The sequence below is a fragment of the Rhea pennata genome, chromosome 18 (genome assembly GCF_028389875.1).
Source record: "Rhea pennata isolate bPtePen1 chromosome 18, bPtePen1.pri, whole genome shotgun sequence".
Classification (NCBI taxonomy): domain Eukaryota; kingdom Metazoa; phylum Chordata; class Aves; order Rheiformes; family Rheidae; genus Rhea; species Rhea pennata.
The window spans coordinates 13,897,377-13,920,306 of record NC_084680.1 but is presented as its reverse complement, the minus strand read 5'-3'; the positions used below and the strand labels follow the sequence as shown (position 1 = coordinate 13,920,306).

The window sequence follows — 22,930 nt, the reverse complement described above, 5'->3', positions numbered from 1 at the left end:
CTATGTGAGGATGAAAATCTGTATTTTTAAGAACTTTACCTAATTTGCTCTTAGCTATTTTTAGGGCATATGAGCAGATCACCTGAGCTGGTGCTACAGTGACTAGAGTTGCTAACACTTATGAGTTCTGTTTTATAATCCTGTTTGCTAAACCAGCTGTAGAGGGCTTCTCTGGCTTTTCTTGGCCAGCCAGGGCGATGCCGGGGCAGGAGAGCTGCAGGCGGCTGCGGCACCCACTGCATGCGGGCTTGGGGCCACAGAAGGTTGGGACTGGGCAGCGTGCAGGGAGCGTGGACACACTGGCCTGCAGAACTGCATTCCAGGAGATGAAGGGGAGGTGAGAAAGACCTACATTTCAAAACTAAATTTTAAAGCCTTGCACAACTGTGACTCATGTTTTCCTTTTCTCCTGCCACATTTATAACCTGTGATTTGGTCAACACTGTCCTCTGAATGCCTTGTGTGATACCATAGTTCACTTTAGAAAAACTGCAACAAAACACAGCATTTTTCCTGTCTTCACATGCAGACAAGTGACTGTGTTGTTTATGTGCAGATGGGATTACCATACAGGTACGTTTTGGCAGGCTTTAATTGTGCATTTTGGTTGCAGTTTACTTTTTTTTATGGCCTTAGGAATTACTCCCTACTACTTTCATACTAGTGTAGTGTTACATTAAAGTAGTAATCACTTGGAAGCTCTTTGTGCAGAATATCCAGACTGCCACATGAGGAACAGGGAAAAGCAGAGTAGAAGGGCTGAAAGCGTTGTAGGTGGCTTCCTCTGTTTCCATGTGAGTCCTTTACAGTACACCTGGGATATCAACTCACTCTCGGTATATTCTCCTATTGCTTCCTATGCCCTTTCCTGATGGACATCCTGTCAAGCCAATAAATCTGTCACAGGCAGGATTGTCACTCGTCGAGTTTTTGGCAACATTTTTGGGTTTTACTATTTTTACTATGAACTGGTGTTACTGCAAAGTTTTAGCTGTTGATTACAATAGCGTCTTTTTTTTTTTTTTTTTTTTTTTTGGTTTGGGGTGGAAATCGGATGATTCGGGCTAAAATAAAAGCTAGCTACAACGTTTTTCCTTTTACTAGACTTGCTTTAAGGCTGTTTGGTTCAGACAATGGAATTAATCTTCCTTGTCTTCTTTCCCTGCCCTCTGCCCATTCACAGTTTGGCCTCTCATTTCACAGAACAGTACCAGATCTCTGCAATTATTTTCTGCCTTTAAGAGTTTATTATGGATGAACTGTGACATGTGTATTTAATGCAAGTTTTGAGTAATTTGGAAGATTTGTTTGGCCAGTTATCTGTCTCCCAGCACCAGGTTTTGTCTATACTTGCAGTTGTTTCTGGTTTTGCATGTTTTATTTTGTTTTTGGTAGCTCTGTTTTGAATCTTAGCAGCAGTTGTGTGAGCAATGTTTCATGCTGGCCTGTTATCCCAGATTAAGTTGCTTTATTTCAGATCCCTGTGTTCACATAAGCCTGCAGTGTTGCAAAAGAAGTGCTCTGCATTCTGGTCACACTTGTCCGAGGGGATGCTGGGAGCAGAGCGAAGTGCTCCATAGGACAAAGAATGTCCGGGTTTTGGAGCAGGCACAATTACAAGCAGCTGTGTAAACAGCACAGCCGGGGACCAGCTTACCTTGGCCATGCTCTGGGAGTGCTGGGTAAGGGGCTCCTCACACAGGCCCTGCCTTGGTAACCTCCACAGTTAAAAGACAAGAAGTCAATCCGAGGAGCAGTTAAAGACTGATGCAGCAACTTTATAGATTGACAACATCAGCAAAATGTGAGGAGCTGGCCCACCACGGGTCTGGTTTGCCACCAGTCGCTCCTGCATTGCGCACCTGCTCTTGCAGAAGTGGCCTGGTTTATCCTGGCTCTCCAGGAGTGTGCTGCTGAGCTCTGGGCTTGCATGCACATGGGATTATTCACATTGCTGGATGTCACCAGAAGGCAATAAAATGTAGGCTTGGGATCAGATGAAATATGAGCTCCGTGTTGCCCCCTTGCCCCCCAGATTGTTTATTTTAACAGAGCATGGCTCTGAGCAGCCTCCGAGCATGGCTGAGCCCTGCAGTCCACAGGATGGGAAACTGCAGCAGACTGATTGTGGAACTGGGCAGGCGTCATGAGGGCGATTTGACTCCGCATCAGCAGAAGCTTTTTTTGCCCTTCCCTTCAATACTGCGCTGCGGTGAACTGTTGATTTTGGGCTTGGTCACGTAAAGCTGACAACGGGACAGGCTGCTGGGCAGCCTGTGCTGGAGCACTGATGGCGCATGGATGTGTCCAAGGCTGCTTTCATCCCGGAGCTGCAGGGGCGGAATATCTACAAGAAAATATTCATTGGTGTGGAGGAAAATCTGGCTGTAACTAAGATCTCATCATTACTAGCTGCTGCTTCAGCAGTACTTGTTTTGGTGCAGGTAGCTAAATCAGTCAACAGATTTGTTGTTATGAAAGTTGGCACTGCTACCAAATTTGGAGGTAGAGATAGTCTAACATGAGAAGAATGAGAGTTGCATGGATTTTTTCTTATAGGAGAGAAATTAGAGGAGGACGAGACAACTAATGTCTCATCTAATATTATTTTTCATTCTAGTGAAGTTTTTATTCCTGGAGCAATGACTAGTGTAATTTTAACTCCATTCTAGCAACAGCACTGCTGTAATTATTTCCACAGACTTATTTTTCATCAGGTAAGTGAATGCCAGCTTACTGATGAGCCAATGTAGGTATTATTTTGAAATTCTGATCATCTTGGCCTTTGCATTTGTCTGTTACCAGCTACATATGCTTCCTATTCTGTTTATTGTATTGGTACCATAGCTGTATTTAGGCTATGGTGCGATTCAGGGGACAAGAGTGGGGTTGTATCGCTCCCACGTTATCCCTGTCGGCACGGACCATATGACTGCTCTCACGGGATGTGCTCTCACAGGGACTCAGGGTCTTTGCCATCACTGCTGGCACACCTACTTTTATTTCCTTACCTGTTTCTGTTTTCCATGCAGTGGTTTGTTTTTTCCCCACTCCTCTCCAACCTCTTCTAAAACACTACTGTAGCGCTTCCCAAGCTCATTTCCAGAGTGTATCTATACATAAAGGGCAGAAATCCCTATTTCCCAGTATGATTTCAGGTTTCCTGTGCACACTTGCTGCTGTTTCCAGCTAGACAGGTGTATTTTTTCTAGAGCCAGGTTTGTTTTTTATGTTAATCTGGGTACTAATCTTCAAGTCCACTATTGTGAGGCTGACAGTAAAAACACAAACTGATGCTGAAATCCCTTTGCTAAACCAAGTCCATGTGGAACAATTGAAGAGGATAGAAGATGAGTTATGTATAATTTTTAGTAATATGTGATTGTGAGAAACTGTTGGTGCAAAATGTTCATACTAGCAGAGGGTAAATATGGTATTTATGAGAATAAGGGAATAGAAAATCTGGGAAGGGTCAGGACAGACTTCATCACCATTCCCCCTCTTTCCCAATGTGTCATGTTTTAGAGTGTTATTTTAATTGCTAGTAAATCAGTTAAAACTTTAATTGAACTATGATGCATGTGTTCAGTATGGTTGTGTGTTCAATGTGGTTGCATCAAGGAGAAATTATTTTGAATGTGAGTGCTGAAATGATGATGATGGATTGAGATTGGTTGCCCTGCAGTTGCCTTTACAGCGCTGAGTGCACAGGGTGCCTCTGAAACCAGGAACGGTTGGATGGAGCAAAAGGATGGAGGCTTTGGACATCAGGGGGAAAAAAAGAGAGATGTAGAACAATGACATGATCAAATGTAAATACTAAAAGAGCCTGGAAATATGTCTCATAACCCAAAAAGTGGACCTCAGTGAAATTAAAATGTGGAAAATGAGAAACAGATACCCATTTCAGTGTAATGCGTAATTAGATACTAGAACTGTTGGAGGCTTCTGTCCAGCCTGGGAGCTCAGCAAGATTCAGAGTAGTTAAATAGCTGATGCTTGTTACTGGAACTTTGTCATTGCCTTGGAGTGGATCGGAGGCATCTGCGCTGAGTCTGGGTTTTGTCTTGGAGTCGGACTTCCCTGAGGGTCAGGGTGTTGCAAAGGTACCTGCAGCGATTTCCTGAACTTTGTCCAAAGTGCCTGGTGCTGGGCTTGGGCAAGAGGATACTGAAAGAAGTAGATTCTGCATCTGTCTGTCTGGTAACAACCATGTTTCTGTAAACAGGCGATATGAAATGGAGCGTTAACTCAGGATTTATTGACTGCTCAGCTTTTCAAAATCTTATTATCGCAAAGAAAATGCCTGTGTTCCTCTAGTGAGGAAACTGGTGGCACGAGCATTGGCTCGACAACGTCCCACGGGTGCTGTTCTTCCCGATCGGGTTGCAGACTTGCTGTGCAGGAGCTTTCGCCCCTGCCCCGGAGCAACCACCACCGCAGCACGTGCTTTCCCACTGCTGTATTGAATTTGTACTGCGAAGCTGTGTGGGTCCACATTTACACCAGGTGCAGTTCTCTTCACTGTAAACTGCTAGGATAGTTTCCTGCACTGGGCATTAAAAATAGGTTTCTTCTTACCTTGGGCCTCAAAATGTTCCCGTCCCCGTACTAGTGTGCTGTGCTACCACTCAGCCACACGATGCAACCTACGTTTGCTTAGCAATAAAATCTTACTCGTACGTCCTGAATTGGTATCTCAATGAGAATTAGATCTAAGAAAGATATTTTGATTAATAGCTCTCACCAACTTAGTAATTTTCATAAGATGACTATCTCTTTTTATGTTTTTCCTGGCATGTTTGTCAATTTAATGCATCATCAGACAGTTTTCATTAGTGTGCTAAGAATTCGGTGGGAAAAATATTTTAAAATGGAGAGGGCTTGCAACCCTTAGGCTTCATCACTGCCATCCTGGAGCTGCGTCCGGTCGGCTCAGCGCGTAATCTGCGCTTCCCCGGGCGCGCAAGGGAGGCGGACCCGGCTCCGCGGGCCGCGCCCGGGGTCCCGCGGGGGGATGCGGCAGGAGGGGCCGCGTTGGGCTTATTCAGAAAGAAAAAAAGAAAAGGGAGGATTCCGCGAAAGCGCGAGCTTCCCGGCGCCCCGACACGCGGCGGGTCCCGCCGTTTTTCTCCAAATCCTGGTGAAGGGCGTTAAAAAGCGGCGGGTGACGTCACGGCTCGTTAGCATAGGCGCGGGCCGCGGCGGGGCCCCGGGCGCTCCGGCCCCGCGCTCGCTGCGCGCCCGCGCCCAGCCCCGCGCCCGCGCCCGCGCCGGGATGCGCCTCTGACGGCGGCGGCGGCGGGGGGATGAAGCGCGACGCCACCTTTATGGACGGTACCGGGCGCGGGGGCTGCGCGGGGCGCGGCGCCGCTTTTGTTCGCGGGCGCGGGGCGCGCAGGCTCCGCGCTGACAGCCCGCGGAGGGGGCCGCGGGCCGGCGCCGGCCCGCCCGGGGCCCGCGGGAGCGTTTGCGAGCGCGCCGCGCTGGTGCGGCCTCGGGGCGGGGGGGTGCTCGGAGCTGCGCGCTGAACCCTGCGTGTCCGCGGCGCGCGTGGGGGGCGGCGCTGGGGCTCGCGTTCCCCCCGCCCCAACCAAGGACCCGGCTAAAACGACGGCCGCAGGCGCGGACCCGCCGCGGAGGACCGGGGCCGCCCCACGCCGCGCGGGGAGCCGGGGGGGGGCGGGGGGGGGGGGCCGGGGCCGCCCCACGCCGCGCGGGGAGCCGGGGGGGGCGGGGGGGGGGCCGGGGCCGCCCCACGCCGCGCGGGGAGCCGGGGGGGTGGGGGGGGGCCGGGGCCGCCCCACGCCGCGCGGGGCCGCGGCAGCCGGCAACTCCGTTTCGCAGGCGGTCGGAAGCGGCGCGTAGATCTGTTTGCTTTAATTTATAAAGCAGCGAAAACTTTTTTTTTTATTTTATTTTTTTAACCGCAGCTTTAAATTTTCGTATGCTGTCCCTGAATCCTAAACCTTTAATGGCGAATCAGATTGTGTAATTTCTTTAAATAGTATTAGTTTGTTTTGTGACTTAATTTGTTTATATTTTAAACTTCCTAATCCCTTTGACCATCTGGAAAAGCTTTTTTTAGTATTGTTAATTATTGATAGTATCGGGGTCATGTAGGCTCTTGATAACATAGCTCTGTCTCTCCAGGGACCAGTACTAGTTCGCAGATACTTTACAGCTTTTTTTCTATGATTGAAGATTCCACTAAATGCTCTTTCAGAATGAGGATGGAAATATTTAAGGCAAGCATACTCCATGTTTGGGTAATGCATTTTAAAAAGTAATTGTCTGCAACTTGTGCCTAGGCCCTGCTGGCTTATAAAACCTTTTTTTTTTTTTTTTTTTTTTTTATCTTACATTTTCTTAATCCTGTATCACTGCTAGTCATTACACACCTAGATAGTTTAAGTAGGCCCAACAGAAAGCTTTTTAGGCAGATGTGCCTATTTTTAATTTTACTGCCTTGTAACTTACAATTTTAAGAAACAGAGTGGAAACTTGCTTTTAATTCAGAGCATGTGGTTCTGCTGAAACAAGAGTAGGTGATCACACAAAGTTTTTTTTTTTTTTTTTTTTTTTTTTTTAATGGATTAGAGAAAGTTGATCGGTTGGGAAATCTGCTGTTAAACTCTGAACTGCCCTGTAAAGCATGTAGATGTGGATAAAGTGATTAAAAATCTTGTCCAGAACATCTGCAAAATGCTATTTCGGTTAACTAGTGTAGCACATTTGTAATTTTGGTGAAATGGGCTTTTGTTCAGAACTCTTTGTGAAACAACCGGCTCAAATAAACGATCAGTCTTTTTAACGCTCCCTTTTATGTATATAGCACAATGGAGTTTAATGAAGATCTTGCAGAGTTCTCTGGCCAGTTTCAACGTGCACTTTACAGATGAAATTGATTTTTGCAGATTAAATTCTGTGGAATTTAAGTGGTTTACCAAAATTTTGGAGGAAGCGGGACTTAGTGTTTTTAATTGGGTCTGATCACGTGAAATAAGCTCTGTGGGATAGATGTTTTCTAGCTTACGTTCAACAGCTATGTGAGACCGAGGCAGTTAAGAGCCATCCACTAAGAAGCTCTATTTTACAGATTAGGTTTTGATATGCTAATAGTGATCAATCGCTGGGCGCTGGAAGGAAAGCCTGATGTGTTTATATCAACTGCACATTGTATTTGTGATTTATATGTATATGAAAAAAAAAAAGTACCCAGCGGCTTCTGTGACTTTTTTATGAGGGTTTTCTTTTGATTGAACTCTTCTTCCATGGGAAAAAAAAATCGATACGCAACGAGATTGTGTGTTTGGGGCTTAATTACTGGAAGGAAATAGCAAAACTAACACGCACCAGTCATTTCTCTGTCACGGCGTTTTTCCTTTTTTCTCTTCAATATTCCGGTCAGTGCTTTTCCAAGCGAGCTGAAGCCTTCTGCCTCCTGCGCCTCCCTGAGCGTAACATCTTCTTACAGTAGGGAGAATAACCTTGTGGGCAGCCTCTCCCTCCCCCCCCCCCCCTTTTTTTTTCTTTTTTAAGGCTTGAGGAGGCTTGTCCATTTAAATTAACCTTTATCGCAGCTGGGCATACAAATGTTTTTGTTTTAGTTCACAGAGGGTTAATGCTATTCAGGCTCTCACTATAGCCGGCCTGATCCCGGGCGCAGCCCAAGCTGCTCTTGGAGGGCGCCGGGGGCTCGGGCCCGCTCGCCGCGGGGGCTGGGGGCCGCGGGGGCTGGGGGCCGCGGCCCCGCTCCTCCCGGGGTGGGGAGGACGAAGCGGGAGGGAAATCCTCGCGCCGGTGGTCGCTGGCCGCACTCCGCGAGGAGCCCCGAGGGCAGCGGCCGGCCGGGGCTCCCCTGCGCGGCAGCAGCCCCGTGGCGGGGCAGAGCTGCTCCCTGCGGTTGGGTCGGGCCCTTTTCCTCCAAACTAAAAGCTATGAGAAAAACGTATGAGGGAAGATAAGGGGCGAGGAAATGCGGACGCGGCTGTTCGTGCCTGAGCCGCCCTCGGAGGCGGGAGCGGGCGTTTGCGCGGAGCGGCAGCACGCGTGAGAGCTCTTGCTCCCGGCAGCTGCCGCTCCGAGCGCGAAGGCCGTGGCGGCGCGGCGCTTCGGGGCGCCGTGTTTCAGGATGGGTTGAGAAGCGAAGAAGCGGGACGTAGCTGGAAAGGTGTGAAGCGTATAAATAAATTCCAGTGCTGAGTATCGCCTCTGTAATCTGTACAGCTGAGAAAGGCTTCCCTAGGTGAGGAAACCCCGTTCTGCTGCAGAAATGGGAAGGTTGGAGCACTGCAGCTTTCTGCATCTTCCCTCTCTCGTTCCAGCAAAATGAAATTCCAGCGTGCTCAGGTCTTTAGATTTTCTGGTGAGGGTTTTATGCCTCTACTTTTTTTCTCAGTCAGGAAAAAATGAAGCTTTAGGTTCTGTTGACGGGCTGATGTCACGGGTGGGACAAGCTGTCTCCTGGGGCTCTGCTGTGGACATGAGCTCTTATTTCCCGGGTAAAGTGTTTACAGTGAGTGGAAAGTGCTGTCCAGTTTTAACCTAATATACATCGATATGATTGCCTTTAGCAGCTGTGGGAAACTGCTAAGGTTAAAACCGGGTCTGGGTCCTTTGGGGGACGCCGGGTACTGCCCGCGCGTTGGGGGCAGCCCCAGCGTACGCGGCCTCCGCCGCGTGTGCTCGGCACGGACGGGGCAGGCGCCGGGGTGGCGGCTGCTTGCTGAAGTCTGAGCAAGCGTCCTGATACATTAAAACAACTCATACGCGTTTTATATGCTCATTCCTGCATTTTTGTTTTCTTTATGCTGTGTGTAAGCCATGCACAGAAAATTTGAATGCTCATGTGTTTCAGCATGCTTCTGCGGTATTTTCTTTCAGAAATTCATACGAATTTTACTGTAAGAATTATCAACACTACTTGTTTCATTGAGGGGAAAAGTAAGTCTTTTAAAAAATGTGTATTGTTTCAACTGTTTGCATTACCAAACTTAGACAAGCAGCGTTTTTCTCTGCTTTCTCACACTGTCTTCTCTGACTTTTGTGTAACATCATAATATTCTTGTAGAATTTACATTGTATTAAAATGTGGTATGAAACCTACCGTGACCTTTGCAAACAATGCCTCCTTTAATGTGGCTTTGGGGAGGGGTTAGTGCGGGAGTAGCCATAAAAATCTTCAGGGTTCAAGATGAGGTTGAGATTTTTGTGAGTGCTTTTGTTGTAGCAGCAACTGTTTGATTTAGTGGCCCCTGTTACAATAGGTTGCGAGAACAAAGCCAGAATATCCCGTATATGAGTTTGTTAAATGTAAGACATCAGGAAAACTGTAAAGAAAAATGCTTCCTCAGTCCTCCCTCCAAAATAAAACGTGTACAAACTATTTGAAAAAAATTATTACAAACTGTTTTGTTTCTTAATCAACGTTGTCATGCACGGCTTTTAAAACCGGAGGATTCGGTGAGACAAGCAGGAACAGAGTCCAGGGAGGGGGGAGGGCTTATTTGTTTTGAAATGATAATACCTAGTATGTGTTTTGATATTCTAGTGAAATTTCAAGGCTAAGGGAGTTTAGAGCATTCCCAATGCAAGGCTTCTTCACATAAATTGGAAAGCATGAGTAAATTTAAAGTTCATTGCTAATTCTACCGCAGCTATCCCAACATTCACTTACCCAAAAAGCTTGCATTAAGTAGGGTGAAAAATAGCAAAGGTCAGGAGCTGGCAAACCCGAGGGCCATTGTAGGATCATCTAGAGGCTGATCAGAATTCCTACAGTTTTTTTTAAACCACTGAAATTCTCAGATTTTCTGTAGGTAATTATTTTTAATTATCAATTTTGTTTGAGCAGCAGATCCCTGGGCATAGGGGGACCCCTCTTTCTCCAAGTTCCTGGAGATCTGTGTCTTTGTTCATAGCATATGCCACAGTGATCTGCAGTGGATTTTAGTCTGGGAACTCCCCCAGTAAGAGCTTTTGCAGCGGGGCATGGGCAGGGGGAGGTTATTGTGGTGATGGGGTCATTCACACCACCTCGCTGTTGCCCCTTCTAGGGTGGAAATGGGTACTGGGAGGGAAGGATTCGGATTCTCCGCTGCTTTAATCATCCGTGCTTCCTACGTTCTCTAGGCGACAGCCCTATTCTTCCAGCAACAAAAAAGCAGTGCCTGGAAATGAGCCCTCATTTAAACGGCAGCCCTCGGCCCGCAGCCCGTGTGCCGCGGGAGCCCACCGCCGCGGCGCTGGCAGCGGCCGTGCTGCCGCCCGCCGCCCCTCCGCGCTGCCGCCCGCCCGAGCGCTCCCGCCCCGTGTTTGCAGCGGCCGGTTTTGTCGGCGGTGAGCGTGCACCGAGCGTGGCCGTGGGGGCCGTGGGGGCCACGGCAGGGCCTGGCAGCGCCGCTGTTCGTCGTAGCCGCGGGACCCTCCGCCGGGCAGGATTTATGGTGCTCTCGGTGCGGCTGGGCCCGGGAGGAGCTGGGCTAAGGTTGAGCTAAACCCCCCAGATCGAGGACTTCTCTGTCCTCGGCTAATCCCCTGCCCTCCCCCCCACTTCACCAGATAGCTAAAGGCAGAGATTATGCAATTGGGGACTACAAAGTCATGTTTAGTGGCCTCTCTTTAGCGAGATGTTCAGATAGGTTAAGTGTTGTCTATGTGATCTTTACCAGCATTCCTCTGCCCGTGGTCTTTAAGAACATACCTAGGGTTGTCTTTCTTGTGAAACTGGGAATATTTTACTGTGATGACGACACCATGAATGTTTCTTTAACTGAAATTTGTTTCCTTTACTCATTCCTTTAAGATTTTAAAAACATTTGCAGTGAAACCCACAGTAAAATGCAAATTTGCATACTGTGCATCAGTGAAACTTTAAAGAAAGTAATACAAATCAGTTATTAAAAGGTTTAAGCTATAGAGAGAGCTGCTCATGAATAAAATCAGCTGGTTTAGATTTTTACTTCATTTGTGTGACTGAAAGCTGGTTTCATTTCTGATCCTAGTATGTTTGACTCATTTATTTCTATTGGGTTCATATGTTCTGCAGTATTAAGAAGCTAAGCACTGGTTTGTCAGATTGCTTAGGTTTTATCAGGATTAGAGAGGACTTTGCTGTGGCTTCTTCCTTCTGCCACTCCAGAAGTCCAGTAGATAAAAATATCATTGTCTCAGGAAAACTCCCTAGAAAAGTCTAATCGAGGAAAACCAGGCTTACTGTTGGCTTGCGGAAGTCTGCTTGAGCGAGCTTGTCCTCACAAATGAGGGCTGTTTTAGGATTTTTCAAAGTCTATATAATTTCTAATGAACGATACAGAATGTGAGCAGGAATAACTGATTGCCTGTGCTCCTGCCTGGTCTGATTTTGCAGTGACTTGTGGCAGTATGCAGCATAGTATAAATTAAATGATCTTATATTGCAGAGAGACAAGCCCTGTATGGAGAAGCAGCAAGATCGTTATGGTAGTTTTAGGCAGGTGGTATACCAAATGTAGTATGGACTTTATGGAGTTGTGGTGCCTGCTTTGCCTTCTGCATCCCCAGCTTGTTAGCTCCTGTGCAAGGCACTGGGCTGAGGGAAAAGTACTGTGGCCACAGCCCATCTTCTGCCTAACTAAGCTATTCAAAATCACATCTCTTTCCAGTGCTGTAGCTGAGTTGCTCTTCTCTTCCTGCTTTTGCTGTGCTATCTTTTTAGACTAATTGCGTTGGGTGGTTTCTGTCTTGTTTTGGGTTCATGCTATTTGCTCTGAAGATTGAAAAGGAGGAAAAGAACTCTCTTCTTTTTGTGTCTCCTTGTTTTTCTGACTTGTCTTGTCTGCGTGTCCTGTCGGGGTGTCTCTTTTCTTGCTGCTCTTTCCCCTCCTCTCTTTATGCACCATCTCAATCACGTCCCCTCACCCGTTGAGATCCATCATCTCAGACATCTACATGACCCTCTGCCACTCATGAAAGAAGTGTTTGTGCACCAAATGGATTACAAGTTCCCTCCCAACCTGGAAAAGTTGCAGTTCCAGCCCCTCTGATGCCATCTCAGAACGGCCTTTGTTTCTGTGGAAATACGATGGTGCCACATAGGTCACTCTTCTCTGCTCTCTGTCACCTTGACATACCTCAAAGGAGCACTGGCCCTGGACTGCCTTCACTTTCCATCTAGCTGTCTTCTCAAAGTGGGGGAAAAGCAACTCCAGCTGCTTGAATGTCTGGCTCCATTGATGAGGAAAGCTTGAACCGCCACATGGTTGGGGTTGTTCCACCTTTCCCTTCTGAGAGCAAAACCTTGACTGCTTTGTGGTGATTCCCCAAGTGCTGCCTTAGCCTCCTAATTTCCTATTAATGTAAACTATAGCTATAATACGACTCTTTGGAGCTGAGATGTTCCTGAGATGTGTGTTTGGAAAAGCTGGGAGTAAAGGAATAATTTCATATGGAAAATATGGCCTTGATCCAAAGTAGGATTCCTGAAGAATTTACGCACTTATTGGTGTCTTCTAAGCAACTTGCTTTTAAGTAAATAAATTTAAATATGCATATCACACAAACTGCAGTGAGAGAGCTCATTCATTAAGTTTAGCCCTGGGGACCTCAGGCTCTCACAAAGAACCACTTGAACTGTCTCTTCCCCAGTGAGTTTTCAACTAGCATTTGAGAATTTGAGATTGCCACCTCATGGGTGCCTGCATTAGCTGTGGACATTTCTGTCTGTCTAAGGCTGCGTGGGTGTGCATTCAAGCCAAGAAATACTGGAAATAAACTGTCTTAACTCCTGTTGTGTGAGATGTGCCTAACAGAAGTATGATTCTTGAGTCCCATTTCTCAAAACCAAAATGATTTTCTTTCTGTCCCTCAGTGCCTCTCTCATTAGATTGAAGTGGGGTGGTCATCTAAGTAAAGAAGAAAAGATTATTTGATATTTGAACAAGAAACCATATAAAGTATTGCACAAATTTATATTTATCCATGAATGTGCTTGGATAGTGTCCATTTTTGAAGTGCAGCTCTGTTTGTAAGCAGCAAGACTTTTAATGGGTTACAATACTGAGGAAGGGGGAAGACAGAGAGATTCACCTGGAATGAGGGGGGTCAATCTGTTTGCCTGCATTAAGGATCTTCTGCAGGAAAAGGCTTCTGGTGCAATTTGCTGGAATTATATTAAGTACAGCTGACTTCTAATGTGAAGCAAGACTCAGATCTCCCTATGTAGATCCAAGATAATGAGCATACATCTAGGTTAACTAAGTCAGTTGCTTTAGCTGTCATTTACTTCTTCCTTTCAGGTTGACATCTATGTCTATGAAGATTACTACGTGCTCACAGAGATTCTTGCTGAGCTATACATCATCCCTATTCTGTCTCAAAGCGAATGTTAAAGTCTTACAATACTGAATTTAATATGACAGCTCCTATTGCTAGGAGTTGTACAATTTACATTTTTTTTCCATCCAAAGGCTTTTGAAAGATTTGGAAAAGAAATAGTAAAATCAAGTTATTGTGGCTTAACCTTAGTTTCATTTCTGTAATGACACTGGCTTACATTCTGGATGTGTGAATTGTATAGTGAGGCTTTTGCTAGCACTGTGTGAGCTAAAAGAGAAAATGAAGCCATGACCATGTCCCTGTGCTTGTCTCCATTTGTCCCAACAATACACAAACCGACCAATATTTCTCTTCTTGAAGTGGAGAGTTCAGGGCACGTCTGTTGGGTGTGTTCTCTGGGTTTTCACACCCTGATCCATGCCAGCTGACTTAAGGGAAATGCAGGAAACTTTCTATGTAGCATCACTGTTCACTGCTGACAGCCACCTCCACCTAATTCACACTCCTCTTGCAGGTGGAGATTCAGCGAACACTGTCCTTGCTTGCTGAGCTGCCTCCTATAGAGCTGCCTCCTATAGAGCTTTTTCCCCCCATTCTCTGTGCTATTCTTCCTCTCCTGGGGCCTGTTCTCCTCTATTAATAAACACCATTAAGTTAAATGAAGGCTGCAGGTGAAAACACCTGCTTTTGTCCTGGCTGTGGGAAAAATAAAAGATGTAGCCTCCTGTGATGCTGATGTATTGTTACTCCCTCGTGTTGTGCAGGAGTCTCTCAGCCACTGCCTCGTTGTCCAAGCTGACCTTACAGAAACTCAAGATTCTTTTGCGTGATGTGTGCGCATAGTAACGCCTGTTAGTGCTAGGTATTGAGGAGAATGTTCTGACAAAATGGAAAAAAAAATCAGAATAAACTCTTGAGGTGGCACAGCATTCCTGTACCGCATCAACGAGAAAATACTTTAACTTAAAACATACACGCTTCGGTATCCGCTGGAGCTGAGTGTTTGATACTGGAGCACTTGGCAGCGGTGTAGCAGAACAGCCAGGCGCATCCCGACAGTCCCGTGTGGAGGCAGAGAAAGGGAACGTCTAGGCGAAGCGTGCCTCTTCCTTCTTTCCAGTACTGCTTTCTTTTGGGCAATCTCATCTTCAGAAAGAGGTCTGTTACCTTGCGGGAGAAGTGGACACAGTGCTGTGCTCACACACAGTGGTGCTCTCTTGAGGAAAACCTTTGTGTTAAAGAGCAACTTCGTGGCTCCCTTGGAGACGTTTTACTGCTCCAATAAGTGAATGTGGTCTTTGTCTTCTTCTTTTTTTTTTTTTCCTATAGACTTCCAACATTGATTACCAGTTTGCTACATCTTCTGGGACACTCTGTTTAGAATTAGACCATTTTTAAAGCCGGGTGCAGCGTTTCTCCTGGGGCTGACACCCCCAGTGCTTGGCACAGCCTGCCGGGGGCTGCCCCGTGCTGCTGGGGTCTCTCGAGGCCCTGGGAAGCACGTGCGCCTCTGGAAACCTTGGCGCTGAAGCGCTTTTGATCTGCTTTGGGAGACTTTGGGCAGGCCACAGGCTGCCAAATGGAGGCAACTGTAATCCAGGAGGGAAGGTTTCAGATCGCTTGATGAGGCTCTTTTGTTGACTACAAGGCGTGTTTTTTTCTCTTCCAGATGAGCGGGTTGATCAGCGAACCTGCCTTATCTGTGGAGACAGAGCTACAGGTCTGCACTACGGGATCATCTCCTGCGAGGGCTGCAAGGGGTTCTTCAAAAGGAGCATTTGCAACAAGCGGGTTTACAGATGCAGCCGGGAGAAGAACTGCGTCATGTCGCGCAAACAGCGGAACAGATGCCAGTACTGCCGGCTGCTCAAATGCCTCCAGATGGGCATGAACCGCAAAGGTACCGAAACCTGAGCTTGTAACGGGGGAGGGCGCGGGTACTGACAAGACATCGTGGCCTATCTTCATGCGACAGAACCTGCCTGCTCCCTCCTGGCCTGCTTAGACGCTCAGCTGAAAACTAACATAAATCTTGTTCGTTGGCTAGTTTTTTCTGCCATCGCTGCTCCTACGGCAGGGAGACTTCCCTCCCTCCTGGTTGAGGGTTTGCTTTGGTGCGAGCGACAGTCGGCTTGGCAGTGCTGTGGGCTGGGACAGTGGCCAGTGCTCGCTGGCACTGTGCATACTTGGCTCCTGGCAAACCCTGGCCCAGCTCTGACAGTGACGTGTCCTCAGCTGGCCCTGGTCATGCTTCTTTGCTCTGCACTCAGCCTTTGGCAGGCTGTAGCTTTTCCCAGACATCTTTCTGGAAGGATTTTGTTTCATATCTCTTTTTATGCTTAGAAGAAAACATTAGATTTTTTGGAAACTCATGAAGTAAGAAACTGGCAACAGCTAGCAGACCCCAAGCAAGTGTTGGTGCTGCTACGTACCTGTGAGACTCACCAATTTCATCAATGAATATTCCCTTTTCTCAGTTGCCATTTTATATTTCAACCCTGTCTTTAAGATTCTGTCAAACTTCAGCAAAATTTTGTGTGAATACTTCAGAAATTCTTCCTGAACCATTTAGTACTGTACTGGAAAAAAGATCTGTGTGGATTGAAAATATTTTTACGTTATTTGGAAAACTGATCGTATTATGACTTGTTTTTTCAGTGAATGTAAGTTCATTACTGTCCTTCCTGATGTATCTACCATTGCATTTATCCCATGCTAGGCAGGCTCTATTTATGCTTCAGTAACCAAACTGAGAAGAATGACTGCACTTAAATAAGCTTTTAAATCCCAAAGTGACTTGAGTCAGACTTCGTGTGTTAATTGTTGTGAGAGTTTATATAGAGTTCCAGTTGCTGGCCAGCTGCAGACCAGAAGTCCCTTCGCTTTACTGTACATTCCCAGTTGATGACACAGCTCTGACCAGGCTGCTGGTGTGGTGGGCTCACCACTGCAGAGGCTGTGTTGTCGGGCACAATGCCGCCAAGGAGAGCAGTGCAATCTGGAGAACAAGCTGTCCTAGGGCAGGGACAACTGTCACTTCGTCCCCTTACACAGCTAATGGGTGCATCTTCAAGATGACTGCTGAAAAATCTTCAGAAGTTCAGAAACTGATGATAAAAAAATAGACTGGGATCTAATTCAGTGGTTATGTCTCTAGTGCTCACTCCAGTCTTTTGACTAGTCCCTGGAAATGTGATCGTTACCCTTTAAAAGTAGAGATTTCCTAGTTAGTGACAAGAAGCATGAGAAGGAGGAGGGGCTGCCGTAACGCAGTGAGGTTCAGGCTCACCCTTTGCTATGCAGGTGAGGTGGCTGTGGACTGGACTGGTTCCTGGCCTCACAGACACAAGCTGCGTGGTGAGATGATTTATTTACAGTCATCCGAGAGACATCGCAGTCCCGCAGCGGTTGTCGTGGCTCTGCGGGAGCTGTGCCTGTTCGGACGCTGCAAGCTGACCTTCCGCGTTTCAGTCTTCGCTGGCTCCCTGGCGGTGAGGCAGCTTCTCCTTCCCTGGCGTGCTTATCCCGAGGCCCTTCCAGCCTGCGGAGCCTGAGTCCGGCCTTTCCGCCACCACTGCCCCAAGCTCAGTCCTCTGGCCACCTTGTCGAGGTGCCCAGAAGGTGAGCAGGCTCTTTCTCCCTGTGAGCTAGAGGGCAATGTTCTGTAGATTCGTTTATTTTTTTAAAGTGTCTGTAATATGAACTAATTGCATCTTCTCATCAGAATTGTATAGATCGGAATATTTTATTTTACATTTTTGCAAAGCTGCCTCATCAGCTTCTCAATCCTTCAAGCACAGCGTGACAGGGATTCTCTTGGAAGGCACTGAGAAACTGGAGCCTTCAGGTGGTAATTCAGATGCGTTTTTTTTGCCAGAGCTTTCAGATAGTTCAGAAACATTATTTTGTTTACTGCAGATACCTATTCAGCACTTTTATTTATTGGGTAGTCTCTTTTTTACCTTACCCTTCTCCTGACTTACAGTTCTCAAAGTAAGCGATAGATACGCCAGCTGTCTCGTTCTGTCTTTCCGTAAGGCAAGTTCTGGACACAGGTACATTGCTTATGTTGACAAGATTTTCCTGGTGTTTTGAGAGGCCATTTGTACTAATTTCCAATGTGGAAAAAGGTGTTGAGAGAAATTCGTCTAAGACCTTTTTTTATCAGCAAATTGCGGTTATTTCAGAGCTTTTTTCTGGGGGCTTATGTACAGGGAAAGAGTGCCATCGCCTGGCTGTGCTGGGGAGTGCCGGGCTGAAGCCAGGGCCTTTTCTCTCTTTTTATTTCTTTTCTTTCTTTCTGCCCATCTATTTTCTTCCAAGACCAGCTGCATTAATTTCAGTTTACCACTGATGCCTCAACAGAGGATGAGAACGAGATGTCCCTAAGGAAAGTAGAAAGAGAGTGACTGATAGTTACGTTATTTATAGCTGTTTGGAAGTGCTTCAGGCTGGGTTTTAAAGAATAATTGGTACATTTGCAGGGGATTTTCAGCTAAACATAAACATTTTGAGAGTTTGTGTCAAGCAAACCTTGACATAACAAAATAAAATTTGTTTAGGAAGGGAAGAGGTGTTGAGGAAGACCTTGATTTTTTTCCCTGCTAGGTGCTAGGTTAAGGAATATTTCCTTCAGTATTTTCCTGTCATTGTGCCCAAATTATTGCATAATTGGATTGCAAAGTTGCTTCATAATGCTGACTAGTTATTTTTGAAGTCAGATAAGGCTGACTTGTGCCCCTCACCATTTAAGCTGGGAAGGACTGTATGTTTGCAGAAATGAACAAAGTTGGTTTGTGTCATGTAGCTCTTGCTCAGGCTTTGCACCCGCTGAGATGTGGAGAGTGCTCTGCAAGACTGGAGAATATCTGAGCATCACGGAGTAGAGAGCCCTCATGAGCCTCAGTAACTGTTTCAAGACCCAAACCTAGAACTGTTGAAGCTGAAGTCTAGTCTTGAAATGGGAGAAAAGGAATGTTTACAGTGTGTTGTCCTAAATGTTTGAAAAAGAGGAGGACTGGGGAGCACTTTCCAATCAGGAATCCTCCCCGCTCCCAAAAAAAACGGAAATACATAATTTTCGGACTAAATATACTACATTCCTAGGACTATGTGTCTTTTTTTAAGCACAGAACTGGCTAGGGGAAAGTTGAATTTGAGCAATGGAATTTGTTTATCCTCCAGTAGTTGAAAAATATCACCAATCTTAAAGTAATACCAGTGAGGCTGGGCCTTCAAGAAGGCTGTGATTTAAGTGACACCCTTTGCCACGAGGAATTCTGTAGCCAAATTGCAAATTCATCATAACACTCAGGTTTATATGTAAAGGCTTTTACTGAGTGCTATCAGTAGGCATGTTTGAGTTCAGAGCACAGGAGTTTGTGTGCAGTGGTGGCCTGGTGTGTAGCTGGTTCTCCATGCCGGTTTGAAGGCAGCTCATCAGACCAGCTGGGCAGGGACAGTAGGTGAGGCTGGAGGGACCCACAAGCTGTAGGGGAGAGCTACTATGCATTTGCTTGTGGGCAAGGTAGAAGACAATAGGATAGAAAAGACCAGCCTGGCAATCAAAATTAAGTTTGCAGAGTATGTGATTAAGAGCCACATGTAAACTTATTTTCCAGAGCATTCTCTAAGACAGCAGGGATGTACAAGAGGAAGATGTAAGCTAACATCTGCTGCAATTACACTTTGAAATCAAAAGAGCAAGACATAAATGCAGTCTGGCAATTTAATAAAAATTCTTGCTGTTATATTGGGGTTAATAGGGCTTGTGTTAGAAGAATTAAAGAAACTGGCTTCTGGAAAACTTTTCTGGTACAGAAATTTTTCCTTAAAATTTGCTGCATTTTCTGCTTCTTGAGAGCCTTTTGCCCGCCCTCTGTATAGAGGCAGGGTGAGGGTAGCCTGCAGCAGCAAGGTCATTCTGCAGCTGGGATGAGCCTTCTGCCAAATCGAGCTGAATTCGTGGTGGGAAAGAAGCTGTGACCTCATAAACCTAGGAGGGACTTGGCTGGACGCTGCAGAGCAGAAGGAGCAGCTGAAAGCCTTAAAAGCAATCTTCCCCTTCTGCAAAATTTCTCTACTTATAATGAGAAAAGCAAAGGAAGAGGAAAACAGAGGAACAATTCTCAGATAATCTCCTTAATTGAACTTCACTGAAGCTTTCTGGAAGTTATTTAAGAGCCTTAAAAAGTGCAGCTTCTCTGTTTAGAAATTAGGCTGCATTTCCTGCAATGACACTGCTTAGCTCAGTCTAGTAACTAGAATTTAAAGAACTGCTTTGCATGCACTGACTTGGTAAAATACCTTCTTTCCATTTGCTGTGGTAGCTTTAGGGGATCTGCTCTCTGAAATAACAGAGATGGTAGCTAGTAAGTAAAGTGCCTTATCTGTGTGTTGTGTGCAGCATCAGAGGTAGGTGCAACCTGTTAACCTTCAGATGGAGTCTGGCTTTCGGTGAGTGCCTGGTGCTGCGTATAGCGGAGTGAGAAATGCCAGTGCTGGCGTTTCCTCTTCTAGCAATCGTGTGGCCACTTGTCGAGTTATCTCTGGAGGCATAGCACGGTTTCTTTCCCTGTGCCACCTCTCAAATTTTGTATAGAATTAATTATGAAAAAGGGTATAATATTTCTTAATCAGCTGTCACTCAAGGATCACATGAAGAAATATAGGCTCCATGGGTAGTGCCTGTAACCATATAAGCACTGTTATTCCCGTGGGGGATGAGCATCATAGTACAATTCTACTCTAGCTCTGCAGTGCTTTGGAAAGCACTGGGAGTTTCTGTGTAAATGGCGTTGATTAGAAAAATCAGTCTCTGGAGATTCAAAGTTTTTTTTTTTTTTTTTTTTTTTTTTTTTTTTTTTTTTGATAGTGGATGTCTTCTTATCTATTTTTTGAATATTGAGTAGTAGTGTTCCTGACCAATACTTGGTGGTTTCTTTCAGCAATCAGAGAGGATGGCATGCCAGGAGGCAGAAACAAAAGTATTGGACCTGTCCAGGTGAGCATGTGTGATGATTTCTCCGCAGTTCTCTTTACCCTTTGCTCTTTTGAACTCTGCATGGACCCCTACAATAACTGTATTAACCTATTTCTGGAAGGGAGGAAAGTTAAGCGATTGGTCATTTTCTGATGGGGGAAGTGGGGATAAGACTCCCGTCTTATCCACAGGATGTGCGTTTTCCAAAGTCGTCTTGACATCTCTGTTGGTCTAGTCTCTGGAGCCAGAGTCCTGACCGACTTTCCTAGGACATGCAAGAGCTGGTAGTGTGTGTTCAGAGCTGACTCAGATGAACTCTGTAGAAACAGTGTTGATTTCTTCAGTAACGGAACTGGAGAGCTCATTTACGTTTGCAGGCTCAATGCCCTGGGAGCAGCAAGGCTTGGGATGGGTGTCAACTGATCTGTCTGAGTCTGTCTGCAACAGACCCGTGCTTCCTGCTGGTACGGCAGGGGTTTGACCCTCCCCGTGTACTAACGATACATCCCATAAACAGTAGATTTGTAAACGCAGCTCTGAGCTGGCTTGTCTCCGTTGAGAAGACACGTTGTAGTGCCATGGCGGCTTGCTGTCAAGTGGCTACATGCATAAACTGGCAATCTCCAACCTGCGTGCTCGGGCTGTGGGGAACGTTCTGTCCTTTGTAAGCGGCGCGAGCGCTTCAATCCCTCCAAAGCTCCCAGTAAATCTCGCAGTCTGCGTACTGCAATTTCTTAAGTTGTTGCGAGTGGGGCACCCAGTAAATGTCAAACTGATTGATGGCACAGCTTGTCTGGAGATGTCTTGTAAAATGCGAGGTAATTCAGCACAATAGCCTGTACTGCACACGTGAGAAATGATGGCCGTTTTCCAGCTTGCTTCCAGAAAAGCTCTCTTTAAAAAGTTTACTGTTCATTTGAATAAAACAGAAATAACACTGAAACCGTGTTTGTAACTCTGTATGCCTAGTGCCTATGAAAATACTGCTTGCTCCAGTGCAAAACTAAAAACACAAAAAAGAAGCAGTGAGATAGCTCTGCCCAGCTCAGTAAGGTCCTCCAGAACTAAATAAGAAAAAGACAAGGAGTCTGGTGCAATTCGAGATGACAGTTCCTCCTGTCTGAGTCTAGTTAAAAAACAAAAAACAAAAAACATAGTAATTATGTAACATATTCTATTGTTTGGCAACATTGTATTTTTAACATCATTAGTTACTGATCATTAAAGCTAGTGTGGGTGTATCAGGGAAGAACAAACATTTAATTTCTGGCCAGCTAACTGAATTTTGACTGCCTCTCTGAATAGCACAGCCACAGTAAAACAGCACGCTTTGCGAGGCAGAGCAGAGCCTGGCGCATCTGAGATTTGTGTGATAGGTCAATGTTGGACCATAGATTATGCCATCAGCTCCGTTTTCTGGGGTGAGACTATTTAATTATTGTGCTCTTCAGACTGTGTACCTGGGTAACTCCAGTATGTTCTCCTGACAGTTTTGCAAGACTGGAATGAACCGTCAAAGCAATGTTAGATTCTTTATGCCTCTTGAAAATGGTAGTTAGAGTTCACTCCGCTTTCCTGTAGCATGTTAACTCAGAGTCTTTACATGTTGAGATACCTGTGCTAAGGGACATGCACATAATAATAATAATAAAAGCTTTATGTTGCATTTTCCTTGCTACTGTTGCATCTATTCTCCACCAGCATATCCAATTTTTTATTGAAACTATTTATACTACTGGCCTTTGCAGTATCCTGTGGCAGTGAATTCGATTTTTTATTTATATGCCCTAATACCTCTTTTAAATCTGAAGCTTGATTACTGCCTTAGGTGCAACCTGGTTCACATCTGGGGAAAAATAGTCAACAATAATTCTATATTAACATTTTCCTTACTAATATTTATTTATGTCACATTGACTCTTTCAATTGCTTTATCAAACCAAAGTCTACTTAGTCTTCTGTTTTCCTTTTACCTCTGCTGAGTATTGAGTGATGTTTTCAATGAACTGGTCTCAATTACTCCCAGGTTTCTTCCATGTGTGACAGTGGCTGATTTATGGCTCATTGCTGTGTGTATATTTGATGTTATCTTTTCATGTGTCCATTACTGGCTGCTCCGTTATTGTCACTCAAATTGTATTACTGGAACTGAAGGTCACCATGGTTTGCTGTAAATAGGATTTTTCATGTATGTTATTAAATGTAAGGGAGAAAAAGTGAGATTTTAGGAATGGTAAAGCATTTCTCACAGTTTGGTTTGAGCCCTATTCAATAGGGCAGTGCAGTCGAGGTGTTTGTATAGGGATGTTCTGCCCTATTTGTGTTCTCAGTTGAAGCAGCAGCCTGGCACTAACTCTAATGATCTTACATCTGAAAGATATCAGAGGAAGAGATTGAAAGAATCATGTCTGGACAAGAATTTGAGGGAGAAGCAAACATGTCATGGAGCAACAATGGAGACAGTGACCATAGTTCTCCTGGAAATGGAGTTTCTGAGAGCAACCAGCCTTCGCCTGTGTCTACTCCATCTTCAAGGTGGGAATTCCCTCGGATCCCTCAGTTTCAAATTCTGCTAATTTTGACTGTATTTCCCGGAGTGATACATTGGGTTGATGTAGAAAAACATACCAT

At 45.7% G+C, this 22,930-nt stretch overlaps 1 protein-coding gene across 3 annotated transcripts in view; it reads left to right on the top strand.

Annotated features, from left to right (window-relative positions):
• The window catches only part of NR6A1 (nuclear receptor subfamily 6 group A member 1), a 109,895-nt gene that overhangs the window by 68,580 nt on the left and 18,385 nt on the right, over positions 1–22,930 (top strand). For 2 of the 3 annotated variants that reach the window (XM_062590748.1, XM_062590746.1), the window contains exons 4-6: positions 14,987–15,217; positions 20,265–20,320; positions 22,677–22,834. In XM_062590748.1, the coding sequence (XP_062446732.1) occupies positions 14,987–15,217; positions 20,265–20,320; positions 22,677–22,834 (445 nt within the window). Of the gene's footprint in view, positions 1–5,315; positions 5,338–14,986; positions 15,218–20,264; positions 20,321–22,676; positions 22,835–22,930 lie in introns of those variants that run through there. The other variant, XM_062590749.1, reaches the window with a different exon arrangement.